General features: G+C 57.5%; 3 protein-coding genes across 4 annotated transcripts; 1 reads left to right on the top strand and 2 right to left on the bottom strand.

Moving 5' to 3' along the window:
* Positions 1 to 2,173: 2,173 nt before the first annotated feature.
* Positions 2,174 to 4,957, top strand: COL8A2 (collagen type VIII alpha 2 chain). The gene is made up of 2 exons (XM_052637825.1): positions 2,174 to 2,369; positions 2,965 to 4,957. Exons 1-2 carry the CDS (start codon positions 2,174 to 2,176, stop codon positions 4,881 to 4,883), a joined length of 2,115 nt encoding a protein of 704 aa, XP_052493785.1. The 3' UTR covers positions 4,884 to 4,957.
* Positions 4,958 to 8,256: 3,299 nt separating this feature from the next.
* ADPRS (ADP-ribosylserine hydrolase) lies at positions 8,257 to 13,698 on the bottom strand. 2 transcript variants are annotated; one of them, XM_052637383.1, is made up of 6 exons: positions 13,476 to 13,698; positions 11,274 to 11,370; positions 10,808 to 11,015; positions 10,523 to 10,707; positions 9,637 to 9,737; positions 8,257 to 9,059 (listed from the first exon to the last, which is right to left on the bottom strand). In XM_052637383.1, the coding sequence occupies exons 1-6, from the start codon at positions 13,696 to 13,698 to the stop codon at positions 8,767 to 8,769; spliced, it is 1,107 nt and encodes a 368-aa protein (XP_052493343.1). In that variant the 3' UTR covers positions 8,257 to 8,766. The 2 variants fall into 2 exon arrangements, with proteins under 2 accessions (XP_052493343.1, XP_052493344.1); XM_052637384.1 differs by lacking the exon at positions 13,476 to 13,698 and adding an exon at positions 11,745 to 11,828.
* A 1,031-nt stretch (positions 13,699 to 14,729) lies between these two features.
* Positions 14,730 to 17,513, bottom strand: TEKT2 (tektin 2). Its single transcript, XM_052638131.1, has 9 exons — positions 17,358 to 17,513; positions 17,148 to 17,273; positions 16,754 to 16,959; positions 16,096 to 16,239; positions 15,906 to 16,020; positions 15,619 to 15,726; positions 15,361 to 15,504; positions 15,115 to 15,194; positions 14,730 to 14,943 (listed from the first exon to the last, which is right to left on the bottom strand). Exons 1-9 carry the CDS (start codon positions 17,511 to 17,513, stop codon positions 14,730 to 14,732), a joined length of 1,293 nt encoding a protein of 430 aa, XP_052494091.1.
* Positions 17,514 to 18,036: the final 523 nt, after the last annotated feature.

Raw genomic sequence — 18,036 nt, forward strand, 5'->3', positions numbered from 1 at the left:
GCCAGGCTCCTCTGTCCATGGAATTCTCCAGGCAAGAATACTGGAATGCATAGCCATTCCCTTCTCCAGGGGATCTTTCTGACCCAGGGATGGAACCTGGGGCTTCTGCATTCCAGGCAAATTCTTTACTGTCTGAGCCACCACCGGGGGTCTCAATAGAAACCCTGCGATGATTAACAATCACTCCCCATGTCTACCTGCCTCAGCCCTAGGCAACCATTCAGCTAACTACTTTCTCTAGATTTACCTATTCCGAACACATCCTACAAACAGAATTATATGATTTTGTGCCTGGCTTCTTCAGTTGGTGATGTTTTCAAGATTCATCTGTATTGCGGCATTTATCAGTACTTCACTTCTTTTTATTGCTGAGTAATATTCCACATCCTGAATATTCCACACCATCCATTCATCAGTTGATGTATACCTATCGTTTCTACTTTCTGGCTGTTATGAATAATGCCAATCTGAACATTCACGTACACGTTTCAGTGTGGACATGTTATTGCATTTTACAGATGAGGAAACTGAGTTCACGGAGTGGACACTGCTTGGTCAGGCTCCCCCACCTGGTGAATGGAAGATTTAGGCTGGCTATCCAAATCTGGAGCCTGTTTTTCTTCCTAACTCAGTCCTTGTTCTCAGAGCTGAGCTGAATGCTGAGACAGGGCTAAGTCAGGACATTGGAGTGAGGGGTTAATTCTGTAGAGGAAGGAGGGACAGCTTCCCTGGGTCTTGAAGGACGAGTGAGGGGAAGAACACTGCAGGCCGAGGAACAGCAGGTGCAAAGGCCCGGAAGTGTGAGGCTGCCTGGTGACTGGGGCAAAGGTATGGGGGAGGGGAGCGGCAGAGAAAGGGGCAATAGATGGTAGAGTTGGAGACACAGATACTGATTAGATGATTAGAACACCAAGTTGGGAACCAAGGACTTTTACAAATATTGTTTAATTTATAATTTTTTAAAACTTTTTATTTTGTATTGGGGTATGCCTGTAAGTCACTTCAGTCGTGTCCGAGTCTGCGAGCCTGTGGACTGTAGCCCACCAGGCTCCTCTGTCCATGGGATTCTCCTGGCAAAAATAGTGGAGTGGGTTGCCGTGCCCTCCTCCAGGGGATCTTTCTGACCCAGGGATGGAACCTGTGTCTCTTATCTCTCATCTCTCTTATTTTCAGGCAGGTTCTTTACCACTAGCGCCACCTGGGAAGTATTGGGGATAGCCAATTAACAAAATGTGATAGTTTCAGGTGAACAGCAAGGGGACTCAGTCATACATATGCATGTGAAGTGAAAGTCAGTCGTGTCTGACTCTTTGCGACCCCATGGACTATACAGTCCATGGGATTCTCCACGCCGTAATACTGGAGTAGGTAGCCTTTCCCTTCTCCAGGGGATCTTCCCAACCCAGGGATGGAACCCAGGTCTCCAGCATTGCGAGCAGATTCTTTACCAGCTGAGCTATAGGGGAAGCCCATACATACATGGGAAGTCATACATATATATGTAATTAATGGTCTCGAGGCTTGTGGGATCTCAGTTCCCCAACCAGGGATTGAACCTGGGCCACTGGCTGTGAGAGCCTTGAGTCCTAACCACTGGATAGCCAGGGAATTCCCACAAAGGACTCGATCCAGAAGATGGTGGGGAACCCAGAAAAGCCTGGACTTAATGTGAGGTCAGACAGACCTTAGGCAAATCCCAGTGCTGCTTCCTAGAGACGTTTGCTTTAGTTTTGTCATCTGGAAAATGTGGATGACAGTAACAATACCTCGTTAGAGTGCTGGGAGGATTAAGTGAGCTCCCATGCTGGAGTGCTTAGCCTCATGCCTGGCAGAGAGCCAGTCCAGCACGTGGTAGTGGGTGTGTAATCATCAGTGTCTGGCAGGGCTATGCCAAGGTTAGAGGTGTTCTGGAAGGGCATCTGGCTGCCAAGTGGGTGGTTTGGGAGGCTGTTGTCCAGGAACCTCACCCCCACCCCTGCCTGTACAGAGAGCTATGGGCAGGGTTAGGAGAGGTTTAGTAGTAACTTCTGCAGACCCTGAGACTTTGAGAATTGCTTGTGAATAATAACTAAATTTTCATCTTTTTTGTGAGCTCCTGGGCCTGGTGCCAAACCACCCATGAGCTGGCTTGACGGCCTCTCTCCTTCCTCCCCGCAGCACGCCCGCGGACGCCATGCAGGGGGCTCTGACGCCCCTGTCTTCGCTGCCACCACCTCTGCTAATGCTGCTGCTGCTGGGGTGCGGGCCGAGGGCGGCTGCCAGCGGTGGGGCCGCCGGGGCAGCGGGCTACCCGCCGGTGCAGTACGTGCAGCCCATGCACAAAGGACCCGTGGGGCCGCCCTTCCGCGAGGGCAAGGGCCAGTACCTGGGTGAGCATCGCCCCGCCCCGCCTCGGCCCGTCCTGACCCCCGACTCCCTGTCTCCTGACCGCCACCGGCTCTTCCCAGGCCCTCTCTCAGCCACAGCCCGTCCACCCCACAAAGACCTTCCCACCTCCACTTGCTTCTTGATGCGGGTCCAGGGCCTCCCGCCCCAAAAGGGCCCGGAAGTGGGGTGGGGCTGGCTGGCGGAGGTGGTCTTTGGGTCGGGGAGGGGCGGGAAGGTTTGGGAGAAGTAGGAAGGGGTTGGCGCCGATTGGCTCTAAGGAGGGCTGCTGTGCCGCCTGCTGGCCATTCCACCACAGTTCCGCAGGGATGAGAGGCTGCTGGGGAAGGGAGGCCCAGCCTGCGTAGGTTGGGAACTAGGAGCCCGGCTGTGGATACCCTGCAGCTCCCAAGACCGCCACCAGACCACCCCCAAATTGCACCTTTCATGAGAGAAGGGAGGGAGGGCCAGGGTGGTCTTCATGAGCAGGTACAGAACCCTAACTTCTCAAGTTGCACCCCATGCTGGCTAGGGAGTGGGAAGATGGGTCCCCTGGCCCCACTGCCCAGGCCCTGACTGCCTCTTCTCTTTTTCTCTCAGAAATGCCTCTACCACTGTTGCCGATGGACCTGAAAGGAGAGCCCGGACCCCCTGGAAAGCCTGGGCCACGGGGTCCCCCTGGCCCTCCTGGCTTCCCAGGAAAACCGGGCACCGGAAAACCTGGGCTCCATGGGCAACCTGGCCCCGCCGGCCCCCCCGGCTTCTCCCGGATGGGCAAGGCTGGTCCCCCAGGGCTCCCAGGCAAGGTTGGACCACCAGGGCAGCCGGGGCTTCGCGGGGAGCCAGGGATTCGAGGGGACCAGGGCCTCCGGGGGCCCCCAGGGCCCCCTGGCCTCCCTGGGCCCTCAGGCATTGCTGTCCCTGGAAAACCAGGCCCCCAGGGGGTGCCGGGGCCCCCAGGATTTGGGGGGGAGCCAGGACCCCAGGGAGAGCCTGGGCCCCCAGGTGATCGAGGCCTCAAGGGTGAAAATGGAGTGGGCCAGCCAGGGCTACCTGGAGCCCCAGGGCAGGGGGGAGCCCCGGGGCCCCCGGGTCTCCCGGGTCCGGCTGGTTTAGGCAAACCAGGTTTGGATGGGCTTCCTGGGGCCCCTGGAGATAAGGGTGACACTGGACCTCCTGGGGTGCCAGGACCTAGGGGGGAGCCTGGGGCTCTGGGCCCAAAGGGGCCCCCTGGGGTGGATGGGGTGGGGGCACCGGGGCCAGCAGGGTTGCCAGGGCCACAGGGCCCGCCAGGAGCCAAAGGGGAACCAGGGACCCGGGGCCCCCCTGGCCTGATAGGCCCTACTGGTTATGGGATGCCAGGCCTGCCAGGTCCCAAGGGGGACAGGGGCCCAGCTGGGGTCCCAGGGCTCTTGGGGGACAGGGGCGAGCCAGGTGAGGATGGGGAGCCGGGGGAACAGGGACCACAGGGCCCCGGGGGGCCCCCTGGACTTCCGGGATCTGCAGGGCTCCCTGGCAGACGTGGGGTCCCTGGGCCTAAGGGGGAGACAGGGCCTATAGGACCCCCAGGAGTGCCTGGCATTCGGGGTGATCAAGGGCCTAGTGGCCTGGCTGGGAAACCTGGGCTCCCAGGAGAGAGGGGGCTTCCAGGGGCTCATGGACCTCCTGGACCGACTGGGCCCAAAGGTGAGCCAGGTTTCACGGGTCGCCCTGGAGGACCAGGGGCAGCAGGAGCCCTGGGGCAGAAAGGTGACCTGGGACTCCCTGGACAGCCCGGCCTGAGGGGCCCTTCAGGAATCCCGGGACTTCAGGGTCCGGCTGGCCCTATCGGGCCCCAGGGTCTGCCAGGCCTGAAGGGCGAACCAGGCCTGCCAGGGCCCCCTGGAGAGGGGAAAGTGGGGGAACCTGGTGTGGCTGGGCCGACAGGGCCTCCTGGGGTGCCAGGTTCCCCAGGACTCACGGGCCCTCCTGGGCCTCCTGGTCCCCCCGGCCCCCCCGGAGCCCCAGGGGCCTTCGACGAGACTGGCATTGCTGGCTTGCAGCTGCCCAACGGTGGTGTGGAGGGAGCTGTGCTGGGCAAGGGGGTGAAGCCACAGTTGGGGCTGGGGGAGCTGTCGGCCCATGCCACGCCCGCCTTCACCGCTGTGCTCACCTCGCCCTTCCCCGCCTCGGGCATGCCCGTCAAGTTTGACCGGACTCTCTACAACGGCCACAGTGGCTACAACCCGGCCACGGGCATCTTCACCTGCCCCGTGGGCGGGGTCTACTATTTTGCCTACCACGTGCATGTCAAGGGCACCAACGTGTGGGTGGCCCTCTATAAGAACAACGTGCCGGCCACGTACACCTACGACGAGTACAAGAAGGGCTACCTGGACCAGGCATCTGGCGGGGCCGTGCTGCAGCTGCGGCCCAACGACCAGGTCTGGGTGCAGATGCCCTCGGACCAGGCCAACGGCCTCTACTCCACCGAGTACATCCACTCTTCCTTTTCGGGATTCTTGCTGTGTCCCACATAACCTGTGCTGCCTGGCCTCCTCCTCTTTAGCGGTAGAGAGACCTTCTCACTTACCAAGAACCTCCATTTAAAGGAAAAAACCAAAGACTGAGACAGAGGCGGGCACAAGGCGGCCGCAGCCTCGGCCTGGGGAGACCGGCTTGGATTGTCTCCACGCAGGCTGAGGTTTCTTCCCGGAAGAAGCTGGCCTGAGTTCCTCTGCCCCACGTGTCTGTGCAGTGGTGGGGGTTGTGCTCCCATTCCTGCCCTGCCTGGCCCCCTGGGAGGGCTCCAGGATGCTCCGCCCAGCTGGTGGAGACCCCTGCCCGCTTGTGAGTCCTGGGCTCTGCCAGGCGGTGAAGGAGGCTGCTTCTCAGTGAGTCAGCAGTGAGAGGGGGCTGAGCGCCGCCCCCCATTCCCCTGGGGAGACATATTTCCAAGCCCTGCCCAACCTGCTGGCCCTCAGAGGGCACCTGCTCAAGGGATGGGGCGCGGCTTCCCTCAGTTCTTGGCTGGGGCTCTTCCAGCGGCCCTGGGACCTCCAGCTTAAGGTGATGGATCTCCCAAAGAGCTTTTGTTTCTCTCCAGGGGAAGGGAGAGGAGGGGGACCATGGCGGTGGCCAGTGTGGACACCTTGTCAGGACTGCGACCCTAGCGGTGGGGCTGTGGCTGCGGGCCTGTCCCTGGTGGGTATGGGTGCGTGACCGCCCCTGCTGGCTCCTGGGCAGTGCCGAACCCCACTCACTGCTCAGGCTGCAGCCATGGAGAACGGTGGCTTGTGAGGGGCAGGGGTGTGGGCCTGGTGCAGGATGGCCGTTCTTCACATTCATCTCCATCCCCAAGGCTGCCCCCACCAGCTTTGGCTTTGCTCAGCGTGAGGGCAGCCGCCCAGGCCCCTAAGGACTGCCACAGGTGGCACGAGGCAGGGCCGGCAATCAGCAAGTCTTGAGTATTCCTCCTCTCTCCTTTCACCTGCTGAGGGAGAGCGCTTTACTCAGACAAAACTGTTAAGAGGTGCCTGCCGGCCCCACCCCCAGTAGCTCCATGGCAGAGAGCTTCCTGTTCACCGCAGAGCGAGGTGCACGCAAGCTCGTGGATGAAGGCGGCTGCCCGCTTCTCCTTAGGAAGAGCCAGATGGTGGGTGTGCGTGACTCCAGGGCTTAACCTGCAGGGTCTTCCTCTCCTTCCACTCTCTGGTTCCAGTTTCCTGTCCAAGGCAGGATTAGGGCCCAGGAGGCTGAGGCCCTGAGAAAAAGGGTTTCAACAGGCCCCTTTGGGATGAGGTGGACGTTACTGCCATTTTCCCCAATCAGAGCTCCCCTCTGCAGGAAAAAGGCAAGACCTCCTTCCCTCCCCTCAGCCCCTAGTTCAAGCTGAGTGGATACCGCTGAGATGAGGACCCAGCGTGGACGTGCTGCAGCTCTGGCCCTCACCCCGCCTGTCCATGTTGAGGAAGGAGGTTGATCACCGACTTCTGACGTGTTAGGCTGTGGCTCCCTCAGGCCCCTAGGCTGGCCTCCCCACCCACAGCTTCTCCAAATCAAGCAGACCCTTTGACTGCTCGTTTTAACTTTCAAAAGGAGAAAAGAAAACCCAAATCTGCCCACAAGAGCAGGTTGGGCTAGGGTTCCTGGTGGGTTTTTTATCTATCAGCACCATGGGAACTAAGTCTTAAGTCATACCTCATGGGGCCACCTGCTTAGCATCCTGAGTCAAAGCCACTGCCATTTGACCTGTTAGGAAGGGTTCTGATGGGTGGAAAGGCGCCAGCTCCCAGTGAAGTCCAGGGCCCTGAGGGTATGGGGAGCCAAAAAACAGAACAGAACAAAGGAGCTGTTTTACAGAACTGAGTTTCTCCTAAGTGTCATTCCTGAAGCCTTTGGGGAGAGGTAGGTGGTTTCCAAAATGTTTATGGGACTTTAGTTCCAGGTGTCCACTTAACTGACTAGCTTTGATAAACTGTGTTGGGTTTTAACAATGAAAACTACATTACCTTGTGCATTTTTGTATTCTAATTCCTCATTTTTTTTTTTAAGATTAAAGTTTAAGTGTTCTCCATTAGTAATTTCTTTCTAACCTGGTATAGGAAGCTTAGTTCCCTACATACCTATTATGTGGCCTGTGTCACAGGAGATTCAGGAAAAATGCACTTGGGAATCAAAGAAAATGGAGCTTCTTTTTGAAAAGAAAAAAGTATTGACTGTATTGACACAATCTCAATAAAGCCTGTTGTATAAACAGCACTGTGCTGAAACTGGCCTTGATGCAGAGGTGTCTTGAGCCTCTGGATTTCATAAAGCACCTGGGGAGCTCTCTGGGACTCTTGTTCTGCACCTTCTCAAAGAGCATGCATTCTTCCCCAGCCCCCAGCCAGGGGTTCTATCACCACTGCGTCAGAAATCCTCTATTCTCCAAAGCTGCCTGGGCTCTGCACCAAGTAAATGCCAGGAGGCATTTTCAGAAACCAAACTAAGGCAGTGGCTGGAGCTGGGGGAGATGGGTCAAGCTTCCCTGGAACATTCCTAAAGCTCTCAGGGGTAGTGGAGCATGACCGCTGGCTCAGGATCCCGAGGGCGAAGTTTCAACATCTGATACACATTATGAATGAAATCAGGGATCTCTGCTCCTGTGGGCGGGGCTGGTGCCAGGCCCAAGGCGGCAGGCAGGGTTTGGGGAGCAGTCCTGGGAGAAAGCACCTGCCCCACAGCCTGCCACATGCTGGGGATCTGGACTGCAGACCTGAGGCCAGTCCAGGCCCTGAAAAATCCCGGAGGAACCCCGTCCCGACTGAAGGCAGACCTGCCCAGCAATCCTAAAACCTCAGGTGAGCTGCAGGCTGGGCAGGGATCCCCACCGAGGCTGGAAGAGCCCTCACGTTTAAGCAGGGGGGGGGGGGGGGGGGGGGGGGTGCCCTCTCCATTTCCATTTTCCTTTCTTCAAAATGGATGGTGTGTAGAACTTCCTGGCAGGCCAAGGCCCTTGACGGAGGCTCAAGATGCAGAGGGAGGGCCCCCCCTCGCTAAAGGTCAGCAATCTGGTAACCCAAAATTCCCCTCACACCCTTCCACAGGGTTCTGGTTCCTGGCCCAGCGGGGCCTGGGTCCTATCTGGGGGGCAACCTATTAAGTCGTCAGGTACTCTAGGAGCAGTAATATCTGACTTCTTCCTGCCCACTGCCTGGGCCACTGAGGGATCTCCAACAGGAAAAAGCCCCAAACTATGCCTGCTCTCTTCCTGGATGGACAACTGGAGGAATTTGCCTCCACCACCCAGCAAGTGGATCCCTGGCTCCTACGAGTGAGGCTCAGATAGAGAGGTGCTAGGCACAGAAGGTCAAGGTAAGGGGAAGAATCCACCCACTGTGGAGGAGAAACACAAGAAACAGTGGTGGGACTTACCAAAAACTGTTTATTGCTCTGGGATTTTCTCTGGAAGCTGTTCACAAGACCCACGACGGCCAAGGGCCAGGTGTGCGTCTCGACTGGCTAGATCCACGTGCCCCCTCCCGATCCACATAAACTGAGCACTCAGGGCTCAAAGACAGGCTTCTGGCAAACTGGCTAAATCCCAACAAGGAGAAATGATACCGCAGATCATTTCCACCTCCCCAGATCCCACATCCTAGATAATCAAGGAAAATGCCACAAATACTGCTCCAAAATAAAAGCTGCCCTGGTCCCTCATGTCTGACTGAGGAGCCAAGAGCACCGAGGCTCTGCAGAAGGCAGGAACCCAGCACCAGAAGGCACCCATCCCTCCCCAGACTAGACGCTGGCCCCAAGGTGCACTCTGCTCATGTGGCAGGAAGACAGAAGCAGGGAGCTGCACCGGAGGATGCCTGGGGTTTCCAATGTAAGCTGTAGCTGGTCCTGCTGCACGTGGCAGGGCCTTAGCAGCTGAGGCCCTCACAGACTCTTCTGGAAGACCCGGTGCAGGCTCTGGGCCAGGACATCAGTCTCCTCATAGCCTTCACAGCTTTGCTGCCAGCTCTCTGGCACCTGTTCCATCCCATAGTAGGCGCCAGCGATGGCCCCGGCCATGGTGGCAATGGTGTCCGTGTCCCCACCGAGTGAGATGGAATAGACAAGAGTCCTTTGGAGGCTGTTGAAGGCAGAGGGGATCTCGGGGTCGGGCTCCATGCAGCGCAGGAAGCAATAGATGGCGGTGGGAACAGATTCAAAAGCAGCAATGCCATTTCCTGTGGGGAGGCCACAATATGGGAACTTGACCCGTGTTCCTGGGCCCCATGGTGTCCCCAAGTTTCCTGCCACTTGTCACAAGTCAACTCTCTAGGCTTCAAGTTAAGCTGGGATTAACATCACAGCCTGGGTTTAAATCTCAGCTTGCCCACCTACTGACTGTGTGATTCCTGTATCTTGGCTTTAGCTCCATGTGCAGAGAGGAAATAAAGTTAGGAACTTTTGCAGGGCTGGTGTGTGAGGGTGAAATGAAATCCTAGAGAGAAAGCACTCTGCAGAGTGCCCAAAACACAGTAAAAACGCTGTGTGAATAAACAGCAGTTATCACCATCAGCTGTGAAAACTAACAGCCAGCTGCCGTTTCTGGATGTTGCAGGTTGAGGGGACTGTTGCCCTAGAGAGGAAGGCACTGTGCCCACAGCCTGCCAAATAGCCTCCAGAGTATGGTGCTCCTGTTACAGCAGCCCCAGCAAAAGTGTGATGGTGGCAGCAGTGACTGCAGGTACCTCTCCCATCCCGTGCACGAGCCCAGGATGAACCCTGAAGGGTGACAGGTGGGGGCAGGGGGCTACCCACCTAGCTCAGACACCACCTCCTCTCTGGTCACTGAGTTCTGCTCTAGAAGCTCCCCGATCTTCTTCAGTCGGCTGGAGTACGGACGCTCCTCCATGCCCAACCTGTGGATGGGGGCAAGATTGCAGGGAGATCGGAGCCAGCAGGGTGGAGACAGCAGGATGGGGCAGGGATGTGGTTAGGCTGATACCCAGGCACAGGAGCCAGGGCAAGAAGTGGGAAGGGCTGGGTGGGAGCTGGCTGGTTTGTTCTCTGGGACCCAGAGAGCCCTGAAGCACAGCCTAAGCACAGGGCTCTCCCCACCTCTCCTTAGGACGTGCAATTAAAGAAGGAAGGTTTCAGAGACTTCCCAGGTAGTCCAGCGGCTAAGACTCCACACTCCCAATGCAGGGGACCTGGGTTCAATCCTTGGTCAGCGAACTGGATCCCACATGCCATTAACTAAGAGTTCAGATGCTGCAACTAAAGATCCCACATGCCGCAAGGAAGATCGAAGATCCCTCATGCTGCCACTAAGACCTGGCACGTATAATATTATTAACATTCAAATTAATAATATTTAATATTATTAAGTGGGCTTCCCTGGTGGCTCAGAGGTTAAAGCGTCTGCCTGCAATGTGGGAGACCTGGGTTCGATCTCCGGGTTGGGAAGATCCCCTGGAGAAGGAAATGGCAACCCACTCCAGTATTCTTGCCTGGAGAATCCCATGGATGGAAACAGAAACATTTGTATTCATTAAATATGTATAAAATAAGTAGTAATATGTATTAAATAAGTAGTAATACATATTTAATAAATACATATTTTAAAAAAGGTTTTCGCTTGAGGCAATGCCACCCCACCAGCACACACGTGCACAACAGACGTGCCCCCAGCCCGCCTACTCACTCCCTGGCATCCAGCACGGACTGGGCATCACTCTCCAGCTCTTCCATGTGGCCCAGGAGCTGCTCGAGGAAGTGCTCACTGGACGACTCACCCTGCAAAGCCAGGTGCACAGCCAGGGCCTGCAGGATGGCACCATTGTAACCCAGGGAGGAGGCGTGTGTCAGCTGGGCCGAGAGCCGGGCAAACTAGGGCAAAGGCAAGGGAGGCGAATACCTGTAGTCACGGCACTCAGGTGTGCAGGAGGGAGATCAGAGGGCCCAGAAAGCCAGCCCACCTGGACTATACCTTCTGCACATCCTGGATGCTGCTATAGGCCAGGGAGATGCCAGCTACCCGCATGGCACCCCCATTGCCATAGGAACCTTTGCCATTAAACTGGGCGCGGGCAGGCTCAAAGACATCCCGGCACTTGGGGCTTAGGAGCTTCCTGAAGACAGTGATCACTCCAGCACCATAACCCCGGTCAGGGTCCTTCTTGTACTCCTGAGCAAACCTAGGGGCGAGAAGGCCACAGGATCACAATTTAAGAGATGCCTGCCATGGCTGGGAGAGAAGAAACCTGGCTGGTTTGGGAAGAGGAATCCTGGAGCTGTCACTTCTAGTTTGGGAAGCTGCAGCAGCCCAAGAGACGGTGTCCTGCTGCGCGGTCTGGGGGAGGGTGTCCTGCCATGCACGGACATCGCTGCGCTGGTCAAGGGGTGCGATAACTCCGCCCACCCGCTTGGCTTCACCCTGGGACCACTGCCCTCACCTGTGAGCCATGTCCACCTCGTCGAAGGCCTCCTTGGCCAGCAGGGACTGCACCAGCGCCCTGGCCATGGCTGTGTCGTCTGTGTAGCACAACGCTTCTGCAGGGAGGGCAGGGGGCAGAGATGGAGCTGCAGGGCTCGAGGGTGGCGGCTGCGGCCTCCTGCTCACGCTTTTTATCTACTACTTCCAGAAGGCCTCAAGTCAGCCTCTCACTCTCACCCAGTTTCCCGAGCTCTTAGCCATGGGATTTTCAACAGTTACATATTCTGAGTTGGTCACATGTCCTGCTGATTTTAGATCTCCCGTGTCTTCCCCACCCTCCAACCTGGCCTATATGTGCCGCCAGAAAATTCTTCCTAAGAGTAGAGCATCACTTTTGTCATCACACTCTCCTGCTCAGATGGCTGGCTCTCACCTTCAGGATGAGGTCCAAATTCACTGTCATGGCCATTTGAAGCCCTTCCTTCCTTACCCATCTTATATCCCGCTGTTCCCCTCCGCTTCCTCAGAACCAATCCTGGAGCCTGGGTACGTCCTTCCCCGCTGGGGCTGCTCTTCTCCCTCCACCCACCTCCTCTTCTTCCTCTAGGTGCCCAGGTCTTCTGCCTTGGCACTTGTAACACACATCACTGGTTTTGGTAGCTTCTCAGGCTATAAGCCAGTTAGGGACAAGGACTTGCTTTTATCTGAAGAAGACACAGCTGTAGAGAGCAAAACACACCCCCTAATGAACCCCTTCTTATTCCTCACATCTAATATCTGCCCTCAGCCCCCAGCCCCACCCTGCTCTGTGTATCCCAAGCCCCAACCCTGCCCTCTGTTTCCCTTTCACTCCCAGAAGGCCCCCACTCTCTACTTTGCCAGCAAGAGAGGCCTACAGGCTCCTACCCGCAGCCACACGCTCTAGTCTCCCCTCAGAGGGACCGAGTCTCTCCTGCAGTCTGGCCCCGGCCTAGTTCCGGGGGACCTTGCCTCTCCTTTGTCTCCTCAGCTTCTCCCTCTGTGATGAGCAGAACCCAGGCTCCATTCAGCTGGTCCCTGGCACCCAGCTTCCCCACAGGGAACCACATCTCTCCCTCTCCCAGCCCAGATGATCGGAGATGGAGCCAATGCCACCTCCAGCCCAGCCAAAAGCACATCCCGTGCCCCCATTCAGGGATGAATGGGTGACCTAAGCCAGGCCAGTGAGACCATCAGAGACTTCTGCTGGGACTTCTGTAAAGAGAAACTTCCTCTGCTGGAGATGCTGAGCTAGGAGCTGCTGAGAGCTACCCCATGGGAAGGGTCTGCCAGGCTGAAGCCCACCCAAAAGAACGCAGATCTGAATCAGGAGAGGAACTGAGTCTTGAGGACTCCTTTTTCATTCCCTCCTGAACCCACTGAAATATAACTTCAAGGGTTCAACCTTCTACTGACAATGGTTTCCTAAATCTAGACTTCCCCCTACTTAACTTCTCTGTGGCCTCACATCAGTAACCACTGTCTTCATCTTGAAATTCCTGAGTTTTATTGTTACACACCTCCCCTGCTTCTCCTCCAATAAACTTTTTCCTTCTGTAGCTCCTTTTCTTTCTCCAGGTTTCTGGGTGTGGCTCCTTTTTCTTACTATTCTACGTGATCTCCCAGAAGAATCGTCCTCAGCCGTGACACTGCACTGAGTTCTGAGTGATGAGTTGACCGCCCAGGGGAGGGAGAGGCTGAGGGAACAGGGACCGCAGTACATGCAAAGGGGCTAGAGGCGGCACGAAGCGCCAAGAAGCGCAGCACAGAATGTAAAGCCAACGGTGCTATAAGATGGAACTGGAACCGCAGGCGAGGGCAGGCCAAGTAGGTCCTTTAAGGAGTGTGGCTCTGTCCTAGGGGTAATGGGCAACTATTGCAGAGATTCAGGCGCGGGGAGGCCTCCCTAAGATCTGTTCCTCAGAAGTGCACTCCAGCTGCGTGGAGATGGACTGGTGGTGCAATGTTCTGAGACTAGGGTAAAACGGGTGAAACTGGCAGAGATGTTAAGGACTCGAGTAGGCGCAATCTAGGCGTGGCGTGCCCCGAGACGGCGAACGTTCGGGGCGAGATACGTGAACGCGGGGCTCGGATCCTGGACACGCTGAGGCCGAGGTATCCCCGCGTCGGGCAGGCCCCTCCGGCCGCGGTCCCCTCCCTGCCCGCGTCCCTCGTCGCGCCCCCGGCGCCCGGCCCCGCCCACCTGTCCGCGCGCTCCCGGGCGAGCCGGGGTCCGGCTCCAAATCCTGGACCTGACGCAGGACTGACGTCAGGTCGACGGTGTCGCGCGCCTCGTAGACGGCGCCTACGCAGTCCCCGAGCAGCGCGCCCGCCAGGCAGCCTCGGAAGCGGGAGAGGGAGCGTGCCGCCCCAGCCCCGCCGCAGCCCGCCGCCGTCATCGCTGCCGCCGCCACCGCCGCCGCCATCCGCGCGGACTCGCCGCCACTTCCGGCGTGGCGGGCGCGCGCCCCCACTGCGCGGCGTCCCCGGCCCCACAGCGCCGCCCCGCGGCCCGGAGTCGCAGCGCACCCCCGCGGGAGACCAGGGGCGGTCCCCAAGCCCTGGTCAAATAGGGCCCGGCCTCTCAGGCAGCATTTCCCCTACTTGTAAGGGCTTCCCTGGTGCCTCAGATGGTAAGGAATCCACCTGCATTCTTTACCATCTGAGCGGGAAGATCCCCTGGAGAAGGAAATGGCAACCCACGCCAGTATCCTTGCCTGGAGATTCCATGGACAGAGGAGTGTGTGTGAATTCCATGGACAAAGGAGTGTGTGTGTGTGTGTGTTAGTCACTCAGTCGTGTCCGACTCTTTGCGACCCCATGAACTGTAGCCACCAGGCTCCTCTGTCCAAGGGATTCTCCAGGCAAGAATACTGGAGTGGATTGCCATTCCCTTCTCCAGAGAAGGTGCTTACGGGGAGCAACTTAACAGAGGAGCCTGGTGGACTACAATTCATGTGGTTGCAGAATCGGACACAACTGAGCAACTGACACTTTCACTTTTCCCCTGAGTTGTAAAGGGCGTCACAGCTGGCTGGTCGGCCACTGAAGGGTCCTGGAGAGCTGGGCAATGAGCCAGACCTTTGGGTCACTGCCCCCCTCCCCCGCATGGTCGGCCAGCTGTCCGCTGGTGGCCCCTATTCAGGCCTGGGTGCCCACTTCCAAGCCCTCCCCATCACCCTAGCCCGCTCTGGGCCTCCTCTAGGTATGGAGAGGGGGCAGAGCTAGTTAGAGGTCACACCGCTGGAGTCCAAGGGCGCTGGCTTTAGAGATGGTGTTTCTCATCTTTGCACCTCCACGCACAGGAGGGTCAAGAGCCCTCTCCCCCACTGGCTACATACAGGGGGAACAGAGAACCCTCTAGACTGAGAACCCTGACTTTTATTAGATTCGTTCTCTCTGCTCCCCCCATCCCTTCCATTTTCAACCAGCCTTCCTCTCCTCCCTCAGCCCCTGCCTAGGCCAGCTCCAGCTGGCAGGTTTTGAGTGGACTCAGGGTGCGGTTTGTGGTGCGGGTGAAGGTGTCCACCTCGGGCACGAACTTCTCAGCAGGCACGGTCAGCTTCCGACGGGTGTCCATGCACTTGGTGTCCAACAGCATGGAGTTGGCCTTGCAGGTGATGTCAGCCTGCAGCCGGGCCAGATGCTTGTACAGGGCATCCAGAGCATCCCTGGGGAGCAGGCATTACCAGCCCACTGCCCCCAGCATGAGGCTGAGAACTCAGGGCTGACCGAGCTCACCAGCCTTGAGCCAGGAAGCCAGCAGGGAAGCCTGCTGGCAGCCAGGGACCCCAGTGGTGGGAGGTATCTTCCCACCCCTCCTGCCCACTCCCTAGACCTACTGTGCCTGTGCCAGCTTCTGCTTCAGGGCGGCAATGGTTGCCTCTAACTGGTGAACCTCGTCGGTAAGGCCGTACTGTGCCTGGAGGCAAAGGGGCAGGTTGGGAGTCCCAGGTCAACCATACTAGCCTTCTGCCCACAGGCCTGGGGGGTGGTTGCCCTACACCAGCACTCCTGGCTCTGCCAGAGAGTGAGTCATCCTGAGGAATCTTAGCAGGGGCCTGTGCCCTGCTGGGGTGCCCTCGCACCTGGTCCCTGCAGAGTTCCACGTTGGGCCGGTAGGTCCTGGCTTCTAGCCTTGTGTGGCACAGCTTCAGGTTCTGTAACTTTCTGCGCAGGTCTTCCTCCAGGCGCCGGATGTCCTCCTGCAGCTCGGCAATCTCCTCCAAGGTCTGCAGGGACAGAGCACCCAGTCTCCACCTGCTCACCTAGTCCAGGGCTTCCTGGCGGGGCTCATCTCACAGCCGAAAGTCCACGCCCCAGGAGACCACGTGGTGAAGGCTCACATTCTTCTCTTGCCACTTGAGCTCACTGTACAGTTTCTCCATCTCCCGCAGCCGCTTCCTGAAGGCAAATTCCGTGGCAACCCTCTGGGCTTCCAGCTCGTTGTTGGTCTGAGGACAGGAAGTAGGCAGGGCAAAGGGAGGGAATAAGCTCTGGCCACCTGAGGGTGTCGCTCAGGTGCGGGGAGGGATGCCATAAGGCAGGGACCCGAAAGACAAGGGCTTGTGAGTGCCCGCTGGGGCCAGCTCTTCGCCATGGAGAATCGAGGTGGTGGTGGCGGGGGACTCACCTCGGCAATAGTGAGGGCGATAGCCTCCCTCAGCTCGATGGCCCTCTTCATCTCAGCCTCTCCGCGGTCCTTATTGAACCGACTGAAGTCATCCCACTGCTGGAGTGTGGTGGAGCTGCAGGCGGCAGGAAACAGTAAGAGCATGGCCTCTGCGGGGAGGAAGGGAGAGGGAGTGAAGCATCCTTCTTACCCACTGGGCACACGTGTGGGATTGATCTTCAGAGAGATGTTCGGGGACTTGAGGTTGAGAGAGAGGCAGCCTCTGTCAATGTCCAGTGTCTCCATTTTGCCACGATGGTCAGAGTTGAGCTGCTGTCGGGCTTCCTGCAGGAGGCTGGCGGGGCGGAAGAGACTGGATCAGTGAACCATCCCTCCAAGGCAGCCCCGGAACGCAGTCCCCCACCCTGGTGCTGAAGGGACAGGGAGGGATGGGAAAGCTGAGGTGACAGAGGAGCTGCCGCTGCAGTTGAGACAAAGATGGGCACAGCTGGATGAGCCCCCTACAGACAAAATTAGGGCACCCAAATGCTTGTACACACCCACAGGGCATACACCCACATGGCTCACGTGCCCAGAAAGTCAGGGATGATGGCAAATGGACTCATCCCTCATGTTTCCAATCAATAGATAACAGCTGCCAGGAGCAGTGTCACGAGAAGTATTCTGAGACCATGTCCAGGAGGTGCAAAAAGTGCTACGATCAGTGAGTGAGTGGTTTCTGCCACGGGCACAGCGGGGGCAGAAGGCAGCCTGAGAAGCAGTGACTAGTTACCCATGATACACAGGTTCTGCATTGAAAACACAGCCTCCCAGGGCAGGGGAACATGAGAATGCCGTCTTTCTCTTACAAGAGCTTCTCAAAGGCCTGGCTGATCTTCTGTTGCAAGGCCTTCTTGGTGGCCTCAATGACCTCCACCTCTTTGTGCAGCTCCTCCTCCACAGGGTCCTTCACCACATCAATGTCACGCCGACTCTCCCGCAGGGTCAGGCATTCAATTGCCACATCCAGAGGCAGGTTCTTGGCCTGCAGGTTTTGCTCCGCTGACTCTTTCATCTAGAAGAGAGAGGGGACAGGGGGCTGGGGGGCCATCCTACTGGGAAGCAGCTCTCATCACCACTTTAGCCGAGGGGACAGTGAGTGACTCAGATGGACAAGCCACCAAATACCCAGACCCGAAAGAGGGGAAGGAGAGGAGGTCGTCCTTGAGCAGGGTCTCCTGGCACCCTGCCCTGGCTCCCTGCCTGTGCCAGGGCGTCGATCTCAGCATCTAAATCTGTCAGACACTTGTCCAGCATCTCCTTCCATCGGTTGACAGTATCGATCCTCTCTGCCAGCCGCGTCCTATTATCGTGTTCATCCCAAATGGTCTGCAAGAGACAGACACAGATAAAAAGGCTGTCGAGGGCTGGGAGCTATCCCTCCACCACCCAGCTGGGCTCCGGACCCCCAACCTGGTTGTTGGTCTCGTTGCGGAGGACCCGGGCCTCCTGGCGGATCTGGCGCGAGGCATCTCGCTGGCGCTCAGCGTTGGTGGACAACAGGTAACTGTTGGTCTGCCAGTCTGGCAACCGGAAGCGTGGACTGGGCTTGACACTCAGCGTGGCCATGGCGCAGGTCCTAAAGGGTCAGGCCCCCAGGCCTGTTCCAGGACACCTAACTCTGCAGGAAGGGGCAAACAGGTGGCAGGAAACCATGCAGGAGAGCCTCTCCTGGACTGCAGCCCCTCTAAAGGACATGCTCCTGTCCATTTCTCGTCAGTTCCCTTCCTTCCGGAAGCCTGCTTGGGAACAGCTCTCCCTACATTCAACTTTGAGGCATTAACTAAGTCTCCCACCCATCCATCCATAGACACAAGCTGTGGCACCCTTACCTTACTGAGGCACCTTCACCCTGGAGTAGGTGAAAGGGGATAATGAGGTCCCTCTGGGTGTGTATGTTAGACCAAGTGCTTAGTAGGGCTGGCAGAGTGGGTGGGTAGCAGGAATCCTTGTTGTTTAGCAGGAATTGTTGCTGTGTAGTCGCTAAGTCTGGTTTGACTCTTTGCAACCCCATGGACTGTAGCCCTCTGTCCATGGGGTTTCCCAGGCAAGAATACTGGAATGGGTTGCCATTTCCTTCTCCAGGGGCTCT

This window comes from Budorcas taxicolor, chromosome 3 (assembly GCF_023091745.1).
Source record: "Budorcas taxicolor isolate Tak-1 chromosome 3, Takin1.1, whole genome shotgun sequence".
Classification (NCBI taxonomy): domain Eukaryota; kingdom Metazoa; phylum Chordata; class Mammalia; order Artiodactyla; family Bovidae; genus Budorcas; species Budorcas taxicolor.

What these genes read in the sequence shown, in the direction of transcription:
- COL8A2 (XM_052637825.1), top strand. Translation starts at nt 2,174, where the DNA reads ATGCAGGGGGCTCTGACGCCCCTGTCTTCGCTGCCACCACCTCTGCTA. An exon ending in GGGCAAGGGCCAGTACCTGG is followed by an intron (nt 2,370 to 2,964) that starts GTGAGCATCGCC and finishes TTTTTCTCTCAG; the next exon opens with AAATGCCTCTACCACTGTTG.
- TEKT2 (XM_052638131.1), bottom strand. Translation starts at nt 17,513, where the DNA reads ATGGCCACGCTGAGTGTCAAGCCCAGTCCACGCTTCCGGTTGCCAGAC. An exon ending in GCAACGAGACCAACAACCAG is followed by an intron (nt 17,274 to 17,357) that starts GTTGGGGGTCCG and finishes TGTCTCTTGCAG; the next exon opens with ACCATTTGGGATGAACACGA. An exon ending in TCGCCCTCACTATTGCCGAG is followed by an intron (nt 15,727 to 15,905) that starts GTGAGTCCCCCG and finishes TCCTGTCCTCAG; the next exon opens with ACCAACAACGAGCTGGAAGC.
- ADPRS (XM_052637383.1), bottom strand. Translation starts at nt 13,698, where the DNA reads ATGGCGGCGGCGGTGGCGGCGGCAGCGATGACGGCGGCGGGCTGCGGC. An exon ending in GCCCGGGAGCGCGCGGACAG is followed by an intron (nt 11,371 to 13,475) that starts GTGGGCGGGGCC and finishes CCCTCCCTGCAG; the next exon opens with AAGCGTTGTGCTACACAGAC. An exon ending in GCATCCAGGATGTGCAGAAG is followed by an intron (nt 10,708 to 10,807) that starts GTATAGTCCAGG and finishes CCTTTGCCCTAG; the next exon opens with TTTGCCCGGCTCTCGGCCCA.